This window comes from Solea senegalensis, linkage group LG14 (genome assembly GCF_019176455.1).
Source record: "Solea senegalensis isolate Sse05_10M linkage group LG14, IFAPA_SoseM_1, whole genome shotgun sequence".
Lineage (NCBI taxonomy): Eukaryota > Metazoa > Chordata > Actinopteri > Pleuronectiformes > Soleidae > Solea > Solea senegalensis.
Window position 1 is genome coordinate 24,283,277 of NC_058034.1, and position 22,127 is coordinate 24,305,403.

At 40.6% G+C, this 22,127-nt stretch overlaps 1 protein-coding gene across 1 annotated transcript; it reads left to right on the forward strand.

The window, feature by feature from the left end:
* The first annotated feature begins 1,686 nt into the window (after positions 1 to 1,686).
* lmo4b (LIM domain only 4b) lies at positions 1,687 to 20,477 on the forward strand. Its single transcript, XM_044044636.1, has 5 exons — positions 1,687 to 2,218; positions 4,600 to 4,840; positions 13,790 to 13,886; positions 14,486 to 14,641; positions 20,154 to 20,477. The coding sequence occupies exons 2-5, from the start codon at positions 4,605 to 4,607 to the stop codon at positions 20,160 to 20,162; spliced, it is 498 nt and encodes a 165-aa protein (XP_043900571.1). The 5' UTR covers positions 1,687 to 2,218; positions 4,600 to 4,604; the 3' UTR covers positions 20,163 to 20,477.
* The last annotated feature ends 1,650 nt before the right edge of the window (positions 20,478 to 22,127 follow it).

Here is a 22,127-nt window from a genome sequence, read left to right on the forward strand (position 1 = left end):
GCGGCACAGGCTTTGCCAAAAGGGAAATCAGCTCGATGCAGCACAATCTCGTCGGAGCTGCAGGAATAATTAAACAATTAAAGTCAAGAAAAAGATCATCTTCACACATCTGATGTCTTTCTAATGAAGCCAGAGGCATCTCATAATAAAGTTGTTTTGTCATGTAAAAACGCTCGGGCAACTTTTCTCCCGGGCAACTTTTCTCCAATAGCAGCACTTTTAAAACATTTTTTTTTCTTAACTGAACATGCAGGACAGGGTTTTTTTTTTTTTTTGCACTGCTGCATATTTTCTTTCAACATAAAAGAAAAAGGAATCCTCTCCTCCTTCAGCGTCGCGTTGGAAAACATGTCAGCACCACGTTATTTTTCATTTTTGCACTTCCACGCCTTTGATGTCTCGCACGACGGCAGGGAAGTGCAAGGCTGAATTAATTACACGATCAGCCAAAGCGAGGCCTCGCAGATTAGCCTTAATAGGTGCTGAAACCATTGACCTGAGGCTTGATGAGGTTGGAGTCGACAGCAGGGCCAGGCTGCAATTACCTCCAGTGACAGACGATGGCGCCACTATGCAGCTATTAGGGCCTCGCTGCTTTCACAGAGGTTGGGCTGGAGTCATCCTTGGTAAACTGAGTGGTTATTGAATGTCAACTAATTAAAGTCAGACGTGAGATGAATGTGGCTCAGTATTGATGCCATGCAGCTTATGTTAAGGGGCGTAGCTAGTGTAGGCAGAGCAGCGGGGCCCCCAAACATAGAGGGGGACCCTGGAGGTGACCGAAACCCCCCAGATTTATATTATATCATATCATATCATATTATGTTATATTATATAATACTATTTTATATTATTTTATTTTATATTATATTATATTATATTATATTATATTATATTATTTTATTTTATTTTATATTATATTATATTATATTATATTATATTATATTATTTTATATTATTTTATTTTATTTTATATTATATTACATTATATTACATTATATTACATTATATTGTATTGTATTATATTATGACTTTATTCATTTATTTTTAATTGATAAACAACTGTTATATGTTGTTTTTATTGACTTTAATTCTTCTTTTGATTGCCTCTTAAAATATTAAACGAGCTATAGTACTGCTGAGTAAATCAACCTGAAGCTCATTTTCTCCCTAGTTACAGGCACGTGCAGTTTAAATGAATATAAACACAAAACAAACTTTATTGACCCCAAAGCTGGGAAGCTTTGTTTGTGCTGATATTTCCACAATGTAAAATAAAGGTGTGTTATTATAAGAGGGTGATATTCAGAAGAATTGTTCCTTTTAGGGCTGCAACTATTATTTTCATAATCGATTCTTGATCAATTCGTTATTAGTCCATAAAATATCAGAAACATTTTGAAAACTGTTCCTTGTTGTTTACTAACCCTCTGAATGGTGATGTTATCAAATGTCCTGTTTTGTCCACAAACTTAAAGTTTTCATTTTTTGAATTTGTACTTTCCGCAAACTGTTTATTAATGTTTATTTATGTTTTTCTCTCTCTCAGGTCTGTCTCCATCCACGCTCACCTCCCTCTGCTCTCATTGGCTGGATTTGATATTCACTTAAAATGGACTGGGCTCTGATTGGCTGTGGCGGCGCCATCGTCACGCGACTAAAAGGCGTTTTTCCCCCTTGGATTTTATTTTTACTGGAGGTTTTCTTCCTGTCAGCGACACATGTAGAGAGAGAGCAGCTAACGGGACACGGGCAGACACAGACACAGAGGGAGCTCCGCAGATTTAATCGTCTCTCCGCAAAATCACGCACTTTCTCGTGTGCGTAACGCTCGTGCGCACCATGGACTTGTTTGGTCGCGGAGAGCACATCGAGTTGTGAAGCAGCAGCAGCAGCAGCAGCAGCAGCGGCAGTGCGATCCACGGAGAAAGAGTCCACAGTGGAAATACTATCTGATAACTCCATTTGCTCGTTTCCACTGAAACGCGAGCACGAGACGCCTCGCGGAGGTTCGCGTGGAGCCGGAGGAGCGAGCGAGCGACCGCGCGCGCGATAGTGCGTCCGCCGCGCGAGTTTGTTTGTTTGTTTATTTATTAGTTTATCATTTATCTATCTACTTTTTTTGAGGTTGGACTGTTGTAGCTTTTTACCTGTTCACCTTTTCTCACCTTTAAAGTGCTGAACTTTACAACCATCACGCTCCACGGAGATACGCGAGGTGAGTGTTTTTTTTAACGCTTTATTCATGTAAATAATATACAGTAAACATATGTTGTTGTTTTTTTGGCCGATTGTCACTGGAAACTGTCCTCGTGGTCTCTGCTGATGTCTCACATTCATAATCTGTGTGTCACTACACGTCTGTGCGCGTGTCGCTACATTTCTTTTCCCTATTTAAAAATAAATAAATAATTAATAAAAAAAAAAACCAGAGGACAAGAGACAGATGGGGGAGAGACGGGAGAGGCGATAGATGTTGACAGATAAAATGGATCGAGAAACGAGAGAGGAGTAGAGATATTTGATAGAGAAGACAGTGGACACAGGAAAGAGACGGAGACACGATAGTGGACAGAGGGAAAATATAGTGGATAGGGGACAGAGGAAATGTCCTATGTCCACTATCGTACCAATCATTTCCTCAGAGAGAAGATAGTGGACATATGAAATTAGGGAAAACACGAGACAGAAGATAGTGGACAGGAAAAGAGAGACAAAGATAGTGGACATAGGAAAGAGATTGAGGAAAGCAAACCACATATAGTGGACAGAGGGAAAGACAGAAGAGTGGCACAGAGGACAGGAACTCATGTTCACCTCACATGTTTTTCTCTTCTGCTCACACATTGCCTGTCCATGTAATGACTTGAGTTTGTCCATTTAAGTTAAAAGCTCTCTCTCTCTGTCTGTCTCTCTGTCTGTCTCTCTCTCGCTGGTCCATGAATGAAACTTGATGATGGTCCGTCTTGTTTATCCAGGGGAGTCACTTTCAGGCCCCCAACCTCCACTTCCCTCCCTCCTCTTCCTCCACTTTTTTTTGGATTCATCTGCTTTTAGATTTAATCAGCAGCACTGAGGTTTGTCCCTGAGAGCCATTGCTAATGGGCTTACTGAATGCTTTTGTGTGTGTGTGTGTGTGGGGTGAGGAGGGGGGGCGCACACACACACACACACACACACACACTAATTAGCCTACCTGCCTTTCAACAAAGATTTGGCTCGATCCACACGTGCAGTCGTCCTGCAGGAGACTCACATTAGAAAAGTGGACAGAAAAGCCACTTTACAGTTTGTGTAACAGGAAATAATCTGCATCTCATTAGATCAGAACACGTCACATCCTCATTACAGCTCCTCTGCTGCCCTGATCTCACCGTGTTTCTGCTTTATGCTCATAAATGTGCGTTCTACACGTCTACAACTCCGGACAATGCATCGTTTTCACATCAAAGTTGACATTTCGGCGGCTACGGCGATATCGGAGAGGTTAGGGTGCACGTACCACATAAGACCTGAGCAGCTGGTCACCAGTTATTGACCCTGGGTCTTGCCTCCAATTAAAGTCTTTCCATCCAAATAAAGGCAAAATGCCAATAAATATACTTCAAAAATAGCAATGGGAAACAGTCCATATCTTAAAAGTTCTCAACCTTTCACAAGACTTTCTGGATTCATCCCTCAAGCCTTTATTTTTATTTTATTCCCATTTCTTTTTGGCTTAAAATCCAATACAAATATTGTCTTCCAGACACTGTCAGTATTTCCATGAAGATTCAGGTGTTGATCCTCTGATCATTATTATTATTTTATTTTTTTGTATCTTGAAGGGAATCCTTAGCTAAGAAGAAAAAAAAACCCTCTGCATTAAAAAAAAAAATCTATTAAAGGAATATAATGATATGATATAATTTCATTTAAAAATCAAGCATGTGATGAAAAGGTATCACCAAAACTACTTAAACTCCAACTTGTATAGATATGAAAGTGTTTGTATTGAAGTTTTTTAATCGGCATCAAACATTGAGCAATAAAATATACAGTTCAATTGGAGTTGATGTGATTTTGTAAAACAATAATTGTTCAGAACCAGTAATTCAAATTTTCCTTTAATGACATGAAACCTGTGGCCAAGAGGAAGGGAATTGGGCTTGTAATCGGAGGGTTGCCAGTTGAAATCCAGTGTTTTCATTACTGGTGTATAATAATAGTGGGTTTAAATGCAAATGTGTGCAAGAATGACACATTTCAAATTCCTTCCGCTGGCAGACTTTGGTCATGAGGAGTGCGGTGAAGCAGCAGCAGTAGCAGCAGCAGCAGCAGCAGCAGCAGCAGCAGCAGTAGTCGAGCGGGGATGAGCCGCAGATCAAGGGCAGATTAGTCGACTAAACGACTTGTAGCAGAGCTGCACAAGCAACTGCTGCCTTAATGAGATCAGCCCTCGTGTGCAGCTGCTCAAGTGTTCCAAGAAGCCGAAATGTTGAATTGTAGAAGTGATTAATGAAACTGTGGGGTTTGTTTCCTCCTCATCGAAGTGCACTAAATAATCTAACCTACTTGTGCTGTGAGTGCGGCGTTCATGACTCCCCGTGTGTTTCACAGGGACGATGGTGAATCCCGGAGGCAGCAGCCAGCCACCGCCGGTGGGCACGGGTTCTCTGTCCTGGAAGCGGTGCGCGGGGTGCGGTGGGAAAATCGCTGACCGCTTCCTGCTCTACACCATGGACAGCTACTGGCACAGCCGCTGCCTCAAGTGCTCCTGCTGCCAGGCCCAGCTGGGCGAAATCGGCACGTCGTGCTACACGAAAAGCGGCATGATCCTGTGCAGAAACGACTACATCAGGTGAGACGGGCACACGCGTCATCTCTGACTCCCCTATAAAGATAAAGAATACTTGAACTGCAATGCATTAGGAGCAAGTACGGTCTGTAAAGCTCAATATGACGGGAACGCCACAGTGAGACATACAACGTGCTGTAAGGAGAGATGTCTGCCACCACCGTCATGTGACCACGATGTAAGTGAGAGCTGCACATTTCTGCGACGCAGTTGGAGCATAATGTTTCTGAAATAGCCGGGTGGTAAATGCATCAGGACAAAATGTCAAATTATCAGCTCAGTTGTTTTAAAATAGGCCAATGAGTGCGTGTGTCATGAGACTGGATCTGTGGTCAAACACGTGAGAGATTATTCATTGATTTTTAAACGAGTCAACTGTTTTCATAGTGTGGTTCGTTTTCAAACTTCTTAAATGTGAATATTTCCTGGTATTTTTGCTCCCGTATGATGGTAAACTGACGTCTTTGGTTTGCAGTCCGGGCGGCTCGATAGCACTTACTCGTGTCTGACAGTGACACCACAACCTTGAGTATATAGCGATATCAATGTCAGTCTGAAACTGTTGTTTTTACGTCTTTTAAACTAGACGTTTTTTAAAAACACTGTGTTCCAACCGTGTCACAAGCATTCTGCTCCCAGAAAGAAATAAACAGTCTTTGTTTATTAAGTATATGGTTTTGGGAAACACTGATGAACATTTTATGGCTGAAACAACTCGTCTTGTACTCAGAGTTTTTGTGTCATTTAGTGACTATAAATACTGCTTATTGATACCAATAATTATTGATACTTTTCTATAATTTGATGCTGATGAGTAGGGGTGGGATTCTTTATGTACGTCATGATTTGTTTAAGTTTCTGAAGGCAACGATTATGATTCTTGAATCAATTGCATTTATTTCCATAGCTAAATATTAGCTGAGCGTTAGCTTTGCGGCAGAAGACAAACGCGCTGCGCTGCGTCATAGAGCTGAAACGATGAAACGATGAATCAATGAAGCGTTTGTGTCATTTAGTGTGACGGGACAAAGCTTGAATGTTTACAAGGTGAATTGTGTTGTTTTTAAGAGTTGAAATAAGTCAATTTTATGTCTAATATGTCAAAACTTTCATTCAAATTAGCGCACAAAATGTTTCATGTACCTTTGCAGACACTTGAGAAAAAGGACTTCATTCATAATAGGACAACAACACAATACAAGATTAATTAGCACAGAGTGTGTTTTTAAATATTGTAGTAGGTGCATCAGATGCCAGGAAAGTGTTTTTTTGATGACACACAGTGTTACGGGACGACGCCCAGTTTACATGATGCATTGTTACAATTAACATATGTTACGATGTCAACTATGTAAACCTTCTGTGCTGCACTCGACATGCTTTTAAATACTCACACACGTCTCCAAACGTCATGTGTGCCTCAACACACACAAAGTCAATGGGGAGACACATTTAAACCATTTAATTACCAAAGAGAGTGTGTTTAAATATTCTAGTAGGTTCGTCGGACGCCAGGAGGAGGAGGAGGAGGAGGAGGTTGTTGCTGACATGTTGTAAATGAGATGAGGCTCAGTTCACCTGCAGTTCACATTCTTATGTTCATGAGGGTCTTTGTAAGTCAAAATAAACAAATTCATCCGTGTTACAATGTCAAAAAACGTATTCTCGGATGCTAATCGATACAAAACAAATGACGTCGGATGAGATGGTAATTTGCAACAGTGTCAGGAGCAACAGTGCCGTCACTGTAGCGTCATCAGACGTAGTATATAAAAGTCATGATGCCAAGTCACAAAAAAGTTCCAGCTATTATTTTGGCATGCTAGCATCGCATATGGGTGAAACGCTCAGTTGACGTGATTGACACGTATGATTACAAAATGAGTTGCTGTAAAACCTGCTTCAATCCAAAAATGTTTGTTTATTAACAGTTTCATGGTTTGAAAGATCTAAAATGACTGTTTCGGACTGACGTACTCAAATTTGAAGTATCGGCACGGTTACGCTGAACAACATCGTGTCCGGTTAAGTCAGCAACTGTTTGTTACTCTGCCGTTTATTGTTAAGAACCAGAAACAAAGCCACACCCCACACCAGAACGGTTTAGCTAGTTTGTGTCCGCCATTGTAAGGAAAACGTGTCGCAAAAGGAACATGGATGTAGACCGAGCTGCACTCACAGCGCCCTCTGTTGGACATCTTGGTAAATACTTCAAGAGTCTGATGTGTATTCAGAAGATGACTTTTTTCTCTTTTTAAGGACTGTTGCATTGATAGTCATATTTATTATATGAAATACACTTACTATTATAAATTATAAAAAAATACATGTAGTTGAAAAAGACACTTAACATTTCACCATATCTATAGTCGATTACATTGCTTCAAACTCACAAATATCCTTCTTTTAACATTAAAAAGCCACAAAAAAGGGATATTGACTGAAATGAAAGTTAATAAGTGTATTTTGAGCATGTAGTACAGATCATAAAGATCGTAAATATTTTATTTCAGAGCATATTTTCACTCTCTTTTGAGAAGAAAAAACATCTTAAAAACCCCTTAATATCTCGATATATCTTGATATAACTTGATATAATTTGTACCGTATGTCCGGAGAAATATCAAGATAATATCTATAATATGTATACATATATATACATATATATATATATATATATATATATATATATATATATATATATATATATATATATATATATAATCTTAAGCTGCAGCTGTAGTGTCGCCAACTCTGCCGTCAAATGTCTAAACCTTGAACCTGCTTTTATGTGACTCCAGAGGTAACGTGTGCCTGTGCGCACTCGTGGAAAAACAGCAATGGAAGTCAATGGTGCACTTCATTCATAATGGGACTATAACATAATTAAAATGACAAGAGGAAAGAAGGGGCTGGAAACGTGGATACACCTTTCCACTTGTAATGAGAGCATGTTTGGTGCAAGAGCTACAGCGCGTGTTATGGAAGCAGGAGATGTGTGTGGAGATAAAGATGGTCGCCATGGAAAAAAGAAAAAAAAAACATCTGACAGTGAGTCCACACAATTAAATGCTTTAATTATAGTCACCCCCTCCTCCTCCATTTCCTTTAGTCCTGATGGGTTTTATCTAATGAGATCTGGTCCCTGGCTTGTATCCGCTCTCAGTGACGTGTCCGAAATGAATGAGAGCCACACTGCAAACAAAACATTTAATTAACCAAATTGGCTTTTGAGTGAGAGAGGAAAAGAGAGAGGGAGAGGGAGAGAGAGAGGAGAGAGGGATTATTGTGAAGGCCATTTGCTGCTGTTTTTTTTCCTCCTCCCTTGATCTTAAAGGGACAGACTCATTTTTGTAATCGACTGTTAAATTGCGTGTCAGACACGCGTGTTTTTCAGCTGCAGACACAAAAACACACGCTCCTGTGATTCTGATAACTCTATAAATACTGCTTATTGATACCAATAATTATTGGTACCTTTCTATAATTTGATGCTGATGAGTAGGGGTGGGCTTCTTTATGTACGTCATGATTTGTTTAAGTTTCTGAAGGCAACGATTATGATTCTTGAATTAATTGTATTTATTTCCATAGCTAAATATTAGCTGAGCTGAGCGTTAGCTTTGCCGCAGAAGACAAACGCGCTGCGTCATAGAGCTGAATCGATGAATCGATGAATCCATTATTAAAATAATGGTTAGTTGCAGCTCTACTGCCTCACTTCTGTGGTGTTTTACACGTTAGCGAGTGTTGGTTTGTTTTTGCGAACTTTAGCAACGCCAGCGCAAACTTGTCAGCTCTAATCCTCCATTTAGGCTCGAATAAGCTGCTTCAAATGGCTCAAAACCACCTGTTCTGGTCTGATACAGACACTGATATCACAACCTTGAGAATTTACCGAAACTGACATCAGATACAATGTTAACACATTTGTGCTGAGGTTTCAGCCACTTCAAAAACATCCTGTTCAAACTGCTGCTGTAAAGAAGAAATAAACGCCTCATATTTCTACAGTCTGCGCTGAGGGATGCATTGGAAATGGAGGGGTTTTAGACTGTATTAGATATTGTCTTTTTCTTTTTCTGATGCAGTGATGCAGTGATTTTGAGTTTCCTTCCTACAAACAGCACAGCACAAAGTCACATGTCACAACCTCACGTGCATATCAGTTGTGTTACCATTGGCTCAGATGCTTATTTATACATACTGACCAATTAAGGGCTGTTATCAATTCAATACGCATTCATGTTATTATAGTGCGACTCAGAATCCATTACACCAGCAGCTGCAATGGGATGTCCATACGTACGTCCGTCCCTCTGACCCATCAATCACACACAAGAGCAGCTTTGTTTTTTCACACAAACAAAAGCTTTCAAGACCATTTTGTGTCACAGGATGACAGGATTGCCGCTTTTAAGAAGCAGGAGGTGGTAGATATTGTTTCCGTGTGCCGCTGGTTGGAGGGGAGAATTCATTTACTTGTGGCTGCTGGATTGAGGGAGAATGCCCCCTCCCCCCCCCCTTAATTGAATAAGCCTAGGTAATTAAATGGCACTTTTCCAATAGAATGTGTGAGGTAAATCTAATAGTTATTTAATATCACTTTGAAGTCTGCCCACTCAAGCACTATGACAGCACGAGAGAGAATGTGAACTATTAGGCCGAGGAAGGAAGGAAAAAAAACCTGTGATCTCAGAAATTAATTAAATCGCATGCAATTTAGGGGAAACGTTTATCTTGATTTGTCATAACAGAATTAATTCAAGGCCTTCAATTCACTTGGGGCCAGATCTGTTACTCTGAATTAACCAAGTGTAATTTGGCTGATCCCCCACCACCACCACCACCACCGCACCCTCACCTCCCTTAAAACACATGCACAGAGACACACACACACACACACGCCCCCCTCATCCTTGCAATCTCCAGTCCCTGTCCCTCCCTGTCCATGGCCCTCCACCCTCTTTCTCCCCATCTCTCTCTCTCTAATGCAGCTCTTGCCATTATGCAAAGCTCCCGCTTCAGTATCAATATGGCCTAGTGCTTTTAAGGTGCTTTGGCTGCTGATGTAGAGAGGCATTTTTAATGGACTGTGTAGCAGAAATCATTGTTGTGGGGGTAATTTTACCCTACTCAAAAGGCCTTGGCGAAACGAGGTCTGCGTTTACCAGACAGCTCCAGCAGCGAGCCACGCTATATTTCACCTGGCAGTCAGCGCTGAACTGAAATCCAATAGTCGTCGGCTACATGGAAAACAGACAGTTCTAAATGTGCGTGCGTGTTCTTTTATTTGTTTTTGTTCATCAAACGTGTTAGTTCTTCCACATCCGCGAGGGAAGATAAATCAAGATAAATCCGTTCTCCGCAAAGAGCCACTGTTTTTTTTTTTCCCTACTTTTCTTTAGGAGGAGAAAAGCAAAAACCGGATGTGTCATTGCAATTAAAGAGTCCCTTGGCCTTAATTATACTGACCCTGGGTGTCTACTTCACCTCTGCGCTGTAGTTCACTGGCAGAGGAGGCCATTAGAGCCCAAGTTCAAACCGATATAGCAGCTTAATTGAGCACCTAAAGGCTTTGGCTCCTTAAATCAAATACTATCAAGAGGCTGTGCTCGGGTTTAAAAAGAAAATAATCAACTTAGGTGAAGCTTCCACACTGTGGTGAAACAATAGAGGCTGTGGTGAATGCGTCGCCTCTCTGGAAACTCCTGGAGAACTCAACGCAAATGTGTTTGAAATGTTAGCAAACTTTTGAAATGCAGTCTCACACACACACACACACACACACACATATATATACATATGCAGGGTGGAGTGTAAAAGCACGGTCTATACTGTATGTTCACTCCCAGTGTCGTGTTTGTCCCAGTGAGAGCTGAGAATTGGCAGTGTTGTGACGACAGTCTCCAGTTAATTAGTTTCTGAAATTGAGTTTTGATGGAGCCTTTCCAAATGATGCCAAGACAAAATTTGCTTCTGCCTCCTCCTCCTCCTCCTCGTCTGTCTCATTCAAAACCATTTCTGTGTTTCCTTTTGCACAGAGCTCTAGCTTGTTTGTTTGTTTGTTTGTTTGTTTTCATATTTCAACAACCGCACAGGTTATGGAAGCATTTATTTACATTTGAATTCCATATGTATCTAGTAGGAATGGACATTTTGAGCACAAATGCTATTTGACAGTCACCAAACCAATATTCACATTGAAGAGATCGTACAAAATGCGTTCAAGGACCCTCGTAAATTGTGTTGAGTTCGGTATTGTACCAACCTTGTTGGGAATCCGAATTTTGGGCAAAGTTTTTGAAGTTTCTGTGAATGTTCGAGTCCCCAGAGTGCGATCTGTTGTTCAGAAGTAGAATCTAATAAAATGTATCACCGCTTATCCTCAAATCGATATTTTATGAATGACCAGAGAATCCCATGTATTTCCCATTTTATGACAAAGGTAATAGAGCAAAGGTTCACAGTTAAGAACATGACTTTTTTAGAAAGAGCGACCTGTTATTGTGTTTACTTAATCACATTTTTCATATTGTTAATGTTTTAAGTGCTTCAGCCAAATCATTTGGACTTGAGAAGGAAGAGAGATTTAAAGTCTCGGCAATCATAGGGAATAAAAGATGGGACATCGACCGCTTCATAGCACTCTTGTCTGCATTTGAATAATATATTTGTTTCTCTCACTTCATCATTGAATACTGATTCATATTATAAGTTTTACTTCTATTATTATAAGTTTTAATGATTTGGGTAAAATAAACAGTTGCTACTATTTTTTGACATATTTTCATTTGAGTTGCGATTATTTTCATTTATTTAAAGTTAAGTTAAATGAGATATTAATTCATTCAGTATTTGCTGTGGTTTTTAATTTTTTTAATTAAAAGGTTAAGTATTACCGCACGAGAAATCTTCAATATTTTAACGTCAATGCTGTGATGATGACAAATTAAAGATACCAAGAATTTCTTACAGATCATTTTTTCATGGAGTGGTTTTAGAACGTAAAGAAAGAACATCGAAACTTTGTGAATTTCTAATTGCAATGTTCAAACAACTAATTATTCAGCTGCAATTTCCTTCAATATCTTTTTTAAAAAGTACTCTTGTTCTTTTCTCTTGTTATTTTCTTTCTCAGCCAAACAACTTTATCTGATGCGCGCACACACACACACACACACACACATCAGTGTTACACACCCTTCCCTCCTCCCCTCCCTATCCCTTTCTTTTTCCATCCCTCTCTCCCCTTCTCTCCGGAGCATGTCAGATGCCGTGGTCTTATTTGATTGCTTAGGAAAAGTGCAGTGATAGAGCAAACACCCGGTGAGATATGATGACAAATGGGTCCAGATCCCAGTAAATTACTTTCTGCTCAAATCGAAATTTCATTCAGTTTGCTGCTCACCGAGATGAAGTAATCTAAATTGTGGACTCAGAAGGAAGATAGAAGGGAAGCTGGAGCAAGCATTTCATTATCAAGAGGAGGGAAAGAGAGAGGGAGAGAGAGAGAAGGTTAGGGACGAAAGAGATGAGCAGAAGCAAATCTAAAGTGTTGACACCATGATTGAAAAGGTTAACCCATGCACATTATATATCAAACCGAGTAGCTACGGGCTTCTAATGGAAACACGGCACTGACGGAGCGTTCGCCGGAGTCCTAATGGCAAAAACACTATGTCTCCACCTGGACGCACAATCAAATCCTCTTAGGTCCTGATTGCTTATGTTCCAGGTTATTATTAGGTTGTGAAAAAATGTGTGCACCAGAAGTAATATGCAGTTTCAGTGAGTGCTGCAGGATTCATCTGTGTGCCGTGTTTTTTAAATGGAGCCGGAGGAGCAGTGAATTTGGCACCGAATACAGTTTTCATTCAGTCACACACACACACACACGGTGCAGACGTGAGGACGCCACTGTCTGTGACACCAGGCTGAATCTATACAACCGTGAGCACTATTCGGACAGGATTAGTTTTACATGGATACGTGGAGTAATGTGAAATTACCACAGGACGTCTCTTATATTAATGGCCAATTAAGGGTTCAGAATGGCGTCTGCCATGTGTGTGAACGGAATGCTTGAAAATCTGTGGAAAACTACGTGTAAACAGTATCTGACTGAATATTTACGCACATATTTACTGCTGGTCTATTCACACGGGATCAGTATTATCTGGGGGCCTTTTTCCTGAAGGTAAAAGTGAACTTTACTGACATCGTCCGGTCATGGTTACTGACTAAAATCACCAAGAAGCTCTGGTAATTCTTACTTTAACCCACCTCTCCATGGAAAACTAATCCGAATAGACTGTATAAGAAGCGGCCATAAATGACTCTTGTGGTTTGCTGGCTGAGTATATTTGATAGCCAACAGGTGATGACTCTACTGGTTGTGAAAGTAACTGAATTTGAATGGAAGCCTATGGGAAAATGAGCTTCTACTTCTCCCTTGATTTATAATGTCGGTAAACATTTTCCCCAGCAGTCGATGGTCTCGAGTCTCAGGTCTTCTGTAACAGAATATGATTAAGTCATTTGTAAATGTGTGCGGGAACAGACAAAAGCACATAGGAATTCTTGTGTAAAACTCCGAGAGTCAGTAATTTGACAGACAGAGAGAAAAAAAACAAGAAATACAAAATTACAGAAATAAAGTAAAAGTGTGTTTGTGTGTGTGTGTGTGTGGGGGGTTTGACACTTGAAATATTAAATATGCAGTTGCAAGGGAAATGTGCAAGTCCGTTAACAAGTGGTTACAAATTGATTTGGAGGACAATAGTGGACGATAAAGCATGACACTTGATTTGATTGACAGTTGATATGGTCCAGTAGGGGCCTATGAATTTCCGGGTTGCAGAACGTCAACCTGGCTCCGGGCAAATCATCAATCTCAAGGCACCAAAACGGCGCAGTAACGCTCTCTCCTCCACTGTCACTTTCTTTCAGGTTATTCGGAAACAGCGGAGCTTGCAGCGCCTGTGGTCAGTCCATTCCAGCCAGCGAACTGGTGATGAGGGCACAGGGCAACGTGTACCACCTCAAGGTAAAAGCTTTAATTTGGAGGAAGTAGTAATAATGTAACTCTAACCTTTTGATCTGTCCTCTGTGTTGTGATTAAAGCTGGCCTAGGCAACATGTGTCTGTCGTAATGGATAATACTTATACTTATAATGGATATACTTAAGGCTTATTAGTCCGAATATGGCGATACGATGCGTATCCCCATAAGTGATAACAAACGCTATTATAACTTCGACCTGTCGTGGGTGCACCGCGCCTTTCAACCTATGTCTATGAGGTTGAAACTGAGAGTGAAGTGCTTATTTTTCACTTTTGTCATTACAATAAGTACCCTATTGGTCTTGTACGGCTCAAACTCTGGATATTGGAAATAGAAAGAACTCAAATACAATGATTTGTATAGTGTCATTTTGTAAATGGGGAGTATATTGGACTGATGTTGGTAGGAACTCATGACCGTGACGTCAGGATCTGTAACACAGAATGTGGCGTTGTACCGTCCCAGTGTTTAACAGCTTGAACCAGTCGAGCATCTGCAGCAACATGAACATGAACATGTCATGAGCATGTGCATTTACCCTCAGATGTAATTACAGCTCGCCTTCCCTCTCTGTCCTGCAGTGTTTCACATGTTCCACCTGCCGGAACCGGCTCGTCCCAGGAGACCGGTTCCACTACATCAACGGCAGCCTGTTCTGTGAACACGACCGACCCACAGCGCTCATCAACGGCCATTTGAGTTCACTGCAGACGAACCCGCTACTGCCTGACCAGAAGGTACGACTTCCACCCCACACACACACCCTCGCTGGCGCTGTATCAGCATCACTGAAACCTGGCGACGGAGGGTTGAGGCTCTTTGTGATGACTTGAAAGTACAGAACAAGTCGGTAAAAGCGAGTCATCAGTCAGTCGGGAGTCATTAGCGGGAAAAGAAAAACATCTGTAATATTCACACCAACATTTTTCACTCTGTTTATATCGATGCCGTCGGCTCAGCTGCACTGCGAGGCATGCAGCAGATATTAAATCTTACACGGCACAGATGAATTTTATTTTTAGACAGCCAATGGATTTTTCCATCATTCTTGTTGGAGGACATGCGCTCAGAAGATCTGTATTAACCGTCAACACAAAACACTTAAAGAAAGAGATTGTGTGTGTGTGTGTGTGTGTGTTTTGTTGTCCTCTTGCTCAAATTTGTTACGGGCTGATACATATTTTTGACTCATCTTGAATTTATTTTCCACTCCAAGCCAGAGCTTTGATAGTGCTGTCTCCATTAATACAAGTCTGACACTGCTGTATGTAAAATGTATACAACAGCCAACTTTAACATTGAAAACAGCCCCAGACTGCCACTCACAGGAAGTGAGTGAAACATGGGGCAACCTGTCTCCAAGCAGAAAGGGAACTTGGCTTCTAACTGGTTTAAGGAACAGTAATAATAATAATAATGATAACAATAATTATAACACATTTTATTCATAAGCGCCTTTGAAAACACTCAAGGACACTTTACAGAGACAAGCAGGCTGCCAGTCACTGAAGGTTTCCAAAACAGCTGCACTTCTATCCAGAATTGCACAGAATTGTGTTCATACACGTACACATAAACATACATAACTAACACCTTCTGTTTGATTTTTAGAAACATTGAACCTGTTTATTTAATTTTGTTTGCAACAGGCGGAGTTTTAAAGTTAAAGTGTGTCAGCAGCTGGCAACTCATACATGATGAGATGATAATGTGACAATAAAAACATTAAAAAACTTCAAATATCTATTGAAGTATAGAGAGAGAGAGAGAGAGAGAGTGCTATCTAACCTCTATCTCTCTGCCTGCAGTCATCTATAGTTCCACGCATCTCCACTGCAAACCTGTTGCTCTTCTCTTCTGGTTGAGATGTTTTGGAGAGGGGTAGTGGGGCTTTTTAGATTTGGTAACATTAGGCATTTCAAGTCCATGCTGTTTTCGAGGCAACTTTTGTAAAGGTGACTAAGATGCAGCAAACGGGGCCTTCGCCGGACCAATTTATCAGAGCAGACCTGCAGTATCCTGACATCTTCACACTTCACTTCCCTTCATCTCACTCCAGAGAGTCACTGAAAGTTAACGAGACCCTAAAAGAGAATTTGGCTTTGTGACAAACGTTTAATTGTGGCGTCTACAGACGAAAGCTAGCGTTGTTGTACCTGGAAGGGTTAGTCTCGCATTAGCATAACTTTAGCAATAGCAACGCACAGTGTTTTTGTAAATAACTGATGTGTTAATGTTGCTGTGCAGACTAGCCCTTGGTAAATCAAGACTGAGTCCATGATTTGCCAAGGGCTAACCAGGAAATCCTCACTGTGAGCACGTTTTACAGCAGTGACGCCTCCACCTCTGTGGGGAGGCGGCAAAATGCTCTCCTGTTAGCCTGTCTCTGACTGTTTTGGCATCCCAGAGTACGACGGCCATCCACCATCTTCACGTTTATGATGAAAACAGCTGGCAAAGAGACGAGTTGTCTGACATATCGCCTGATTTTTATGTTGTCTAGTCCATGTCTATTGAACAGTGTCATTTCCTCTCCAGAGGGCGTTAGCTTGGTTGTGTGTCGCCAGCCACCGGTGGTGGTGGTGGTGGGTGGAGCAACAGAACAAAGCACCAAAACAAAACATGAGCAGAGTTCGCGGCCCATACGTGAAAATGTAATGGTGAATAAACTGGTTGCAACAGCATTTCCATTTGTTTTGTTAATCTCTCGTGACATATCATGGTCACTTTATAACTTCATATAATAAATTCCTGACATGAAGCCCTTTTAAAACTGTATTTGACTGCTCACCTGCGCTAAGTTATTACTCCAAGGCCGACAAAAACGGGAGCCGAGCTTGAACACAGATGGCGGGCGGAGGCAGTCGCTCCATCATGAAAGCCGTCACCATGGCTTTCCCCCCCCAGATTTCATCTTGATGCCGCCGGTGAAAGCAAAACAGAAGGCCTAATCATATACAAAGGATAACTTCATTCTTCAGGATGGCGTCGCTCTGCCCGCAGCAGATATAATCATCTTTGCCTCACAACAAGGAGCTTTATTGATACCTCGTCTGCACACACAGAGATATGGGAGGTGATTGGAGTGTGTCACAGTCTGACTGAAAGAGGAATTATGTTGTTGGGGAGCATGCATTTCACCTTGAGTGGTTTTGTGAGTGGAGGAGAGGTAGGACTCCATTAAGCCCCCCCTTCCTCCATGTCACAGGCCTTTTAAGAGCTTGTCACTTTTACAAATCAGCTCTTAGAGCTCTTAGAGCTGCTCACATTCAAATTGAAAGCTATTGCATTATCTAGCTTAATTTTAAATGTCTGTTTAAGTCCTCGCTCCCCTCCCTCCCCCTCAACCCTGAACGTCTCTTGTAGCAATGGCTGGCGTAGTAAATATGAGGCTCTCATTGTTTATTTATGCGTTAACATCAATTGTAGTGAAAACTGCTGAATTATTGATGCTAAAATGCAATCTGAATATTGGCCCCGGTGCTTTAATTATAGCAGAGAGAGAATTATTAAATAAACAGAGACACATCGCTCAGCGGGAGCAGTCTCAGGATGCTCCTGTTATCTGCAGGAGAATTACTCCGCCACTGACATACTCCATCACACCAACACTCACGTTGCTTCTGCTCAAGCCAAAGTCGGACGACCGCGAACACGTACATGCATACGGTGGGATAATGAGGAGCCTTTTACTAATGCTAAACCCATATTGTCAAGGTTACAATACTTCAAAAAAAAACAAAAAAACTGCAACAACTACTCAATTCATTAGCTTGAGTACATATGTATATATGTATATATATATATCTATATATATGTATGTATATATGTGTGTGTACATATATATATATATATATATATATATATATATATATATATATATATATATATACATGTATGTATGTATATATGTATATGTAGAGACATATACGTATATAAAGACATATATATGTATATATACAGTATATTATATATATGTCTTTCTGGTGTATTTAGCTCCTCACAATCATTATCAGAATTAAATGGCCAACAGATTGAATCAATTCATTGTTTAATGATTCAAAAGGTGGAAAAGTAAGAAAATAGGAAAAAGCAGCACGACTAACGTTCACCAACGTTTTCATTGTGACTCAGTTCTGTAGAAAATGGCCCTGAAAACTAGGCATCGCTCAGTACCATTTATTTGTGTCTGTTCTCAATATCACAACCTTGGGTTTCAAGCTGATATTATATGTATCCATGGCTTTTTAGACACAGGTGTGCTGAGTCACTTATCACTTAGTCAAGAAACTAACATACTAACACTAACTCTTAATGCTACTGGGCTTTCAATTATGTATCACATTGTTATCTGATAAAATTCCTTTTCCGATTTTTTAGGTTTTGGACCGATAGGCCTAAAGTTCAAAGTATAGAGCTTAGAAGAGCATCAGGCCATGTGAAGTAAAACCATGTGGTCCAGTCGAGGGTACTGTAAGCGAAGCCTTAAACTAAAGACTAGTACTAGTGTCTTTGGAAGGAACAGGGTGTCTCTTGAGTGATTTTCAGAAAAGACAACAACCATTTGTTGAATATGGGCAGGGCTAATTTCTAATTTGAACTGGGTTTATTCTAATCTAAGGCTTGTCATAGCTGACTTTATAGCAAGACTTGCTAACATCTGACATTGTGTCCAGCGTTGTTTTGTGCGTTCACATTGTCTTTTGTCAACTTATGATGTGTTTGGAGGTAAAGATATTGAAGTGATTAGATTAGCTAGTGCAACAGCTGCTGCTTGGGAAGTTTCTCCACTTCTATTAGAGATGGGTATTTGTAGCAAAAATGCTACATAAATGGTATTATTCGTCAAATATTTGAATATTCAAAACTCCAGTGCATGAGAGCAAGTGGAAGTAATGCAGGGTTCATAATATACTGAGCTAACGGGAGCCACATTTGAGATGCATTCAAGAAACCTCTTTAATTTCATCACTTCTGCACACATTTTTATTTATTTTGTATCTTTTCTGCTTGCTGTACAACACGAACAAAGCAAAGCAACGGATCCACAAAAAAAAAAGAGCATGACGGTGTCAAAGTGAATGATCGTCTTTTCATTTGTAGCCCCCACCGCGTATTTGCAACGTAAACGAAGCAGCTGCAGAAACCAATTTTAATGCTGTGACCACCGTTTGGATTATGTGTAATTTTCCCGTGACATAATTGGAGTCGTGTGCGTCGGTGGTGCCAGATATTTGATGCTCATTTATTAGACTTTCTTCTCAGCTTCTTCCTAATCTCTTTGTTCAGAACAGACAAATTACCTCTCTCATACCGAGCTGCTTTGACCCAGGGGAGTGAGACCCTCCCAGCGTCAGTCACTTTAATTAGCCCCCAAGTAGGAGCATGCAATTACTAATAGACTGAAGCCTCCTAGTGATTTGAGGGATGAAGGGAAAAGTAAATCGCCCCTTAGAAACATGGAGGAGAAGAAAGCCAGAAAACAAGAGAGATGAAAAAGTTGGATGGTGGTGGAGCAGACAGATAATTGTCTTTACTCCTCCTGCATCTTTCGGTTTCACACAATCACCTCCTGCAGTTTCTGTTAGAGCGACGTTCTAATTATAGGGAATCGCTTCGTGGATGCACTTTTAAGTTAAGGCAAAGTTAATAGGACAGCAGATGGTTTTTAAAGCGCGGCTGATCAATAAATTAAACACTGGTGGCGGAACGTTGTTTTATCACAGTCAAACATTCTTTTGTGTTTGTAGGACTGAAAAATGGCAGTGAAATTTGCAAATCGCAAAGCCTGAAATGTAATTGTTCCTTTATATTATTATATGTTTGATAATTATACATTTTTGGGCCTGTAAAATACGTTTTTCCTGGTAAAATGAATAAATAAGTAAACTGTTTTTACTTTTTTTATACAATTAATTTCTCATTCTTGCATTAGCATATGATGTATGATGCACCATCTGACTTGTATCACAAAGTTACAATGAGACCGGACCGAGGGTACGTTTGTGTGTGTACGGCAGCAGTGCAGAGGGGCGGGGACAAGAAACTGCTCAATGACCAGTTTTGAAGGAGTGGAATTCTCAAACTTGTTTTGTGTTGTCAGTCATAATCTGTGTCTTGCCTCACTAGCGCAGAAACTGCTGCTGTCTGTGTCTCATTTGACAATGGTTTGAATGTTTTTCTTACGTGTAAAACTTCTGCACTAGACTTTGAAATCTAACTATATTTCTTTGTGTTCTCTCTCTTCAGGTGTGTTAAGCAGGAGCTGTGCAGGAAGCAGGACGCGTGCCTTCATTTAAGCCCCTCACTCATCGTCACCCAAGACCGTGTGAATCAGCGACGCCCCGGCCTTTCAGCTGTGCTCCCACAAAAGGAAATCCTCTAGTCCTCATCGTACCAGTGACTCGACTCTCATTTCTGTAGACCCAGAAACCCCCAGCGCTCGGCCTCCAACCTCGGCGTTCCCCCACGTACGGGTGGATACTTTGCACTTAACCGCACCTGAATAAAAGCGCTGAGGACTCCACACGACCTTGGAATAAAAAAAAAAAGAAGCCCGGAGACTGATCGGAACGACACCAGGTGGGACTCTTCAGGAAGAGAAAACAAAAAGATCACACAAAGAGGATGTTGTGACTGAAGCGAGGGAATGGGGACAAAGAAAAGACTAATGAGGCTAAAGAAATCCAGACTTTTCAACTCTGCAAATTTGTTAAAAGACATTTTGGGGGGAAAACCGGGACCTTTTCATTTTTCCTCTCTTCCTTTTTCTATCCTCATCTCCCAACAACATAGTGTTTCCACTTTATATATTTTAAGTGTTGTCAGAGGGGATTTTTCTTTTCTTTTCGGTGTATGTACAGTATAAAATACGGGGGTTTAAGAAAAATCAGTGGCTTTTTGTGGAAAACAAATCATGAACACTCTCTTTGGTGTATTTGTAAAACTACCATGTATGTACAGTATGCATGTAAATGTCGTTGTCCAGGCGTGGCTACCGTACCATACAACCTCTACGCACTCGGCTCCTCCCCCCTCCTCCTCCTCCTCCTTCCTCTTTTAAAACCTGAACCCATGGCAAACTGAAGAAATCTGCTCATAGTCAGTAATGTAGAGACCATCAACATATAAATGCTGAATGAAAGAGAAATTTATTTGTGATATTTTCCAAGACATTTGCTCCAGTATGGTGTATTTAATTAATAAAAAAAAATGTAAGTTTTAAAAGCCTCAGTAAATTTCATTGTAAAGCTTCAAATTCATGGTTTTGGCTTTTATTTTGTTTGTTTTGTTAGTTTTGTTCTATAGTTCAGGTTGTTTTTTGTTTGTTTCGTTAGCTCAGGTGTGGCCGGTCGACCGCTGCTTTGTTTATGAAGTTCTGTCATAGAGTGTCATCACTCTACATGGTATTTTGTGCACTCGCACAGCTTAGCAACACCTCTACAGTTAAATATTAAATGTTAAAAGTAGTAGTCTTTGTATGGTGGCAGGCATTTTAGAATCCTGACTCAGGGTACGTTAGGTTGCGCCCAGTTTCCAAGTTGGAAATCGGTGTTAAGAACTCGATAATTCCGGTTTCCAACTACAAATGGAACGCACTGTTGGTAATAATTTGCCCTAAGTCATTGCCTGTACAGAAACTCCCTTTTCCTGCCATTTTATCGTGACTTGCTAGCGGACATCCAGTTAACCCCTCTGCTTTACAACATCTTTAACATAAGCTCATTTCTTTCCACCCCAACCATTATATGGACATTAATCCATATATGTGCACATCTTCTGAAAGTCTATGGATACACAACAAATCTAAGATAAGTACAGACAAAAGGTCCTGTCAGCTTTTCAGCTCAAACGCTGAGGATAAAGAAGTATTAAAGCTGGGGTTTTCCATTTCCATCCTTTTCCATTATACAGTTCTAGCGCGGCTCTGTTAGACTGGACTCCACTCGTTTAGTTTGCTTTTCCTTTGGGGATAGTATCTGGTACCTGCTCTGAAGAGGTTCCAAGTCAGCTGCGCACAAGAATCAAACTGAAAAATGCCGAATTGTAGATCAGTTAAAAAGACTTTAAAATCCCAAAAACGTGTTAATCTCCAACATTTAGCAAGAAAAGCTCTAAAACTCAATATTTAACAGAGGAGTCTGGTGTATTTAGCGATAGCCGGCGATCGTGAGTCGTACCTCCGTCTCAGTGACCGTGTCAGATGGAGTCTGTGCTCCAGTC

Bases quoted from the DNA above. Each gene is read 5' to 3' on its own strand.
- lmo4b (XM_044044636.1), top strand. From the start codon at position 4,605: ATGGTGAATCCCGGAGGCAGCAGCCAGCCACCGCCGGTGGGCACGGGT. The intron at 4,841-13,789 runs GTGAGACGGGCA...ACTTTCTTTCAG, and splicing joins TGCAGAAACGACTACATCAG to GTTATTCGGAAACAGCGGAG. The intron at 13,887-14,485 runs GTAAAAGCTTTA...TCTGTCCTGCAG, and splicing joins GCAACGTGTACCACCTCAAG to TGTTTCACATGTTCCACCTG.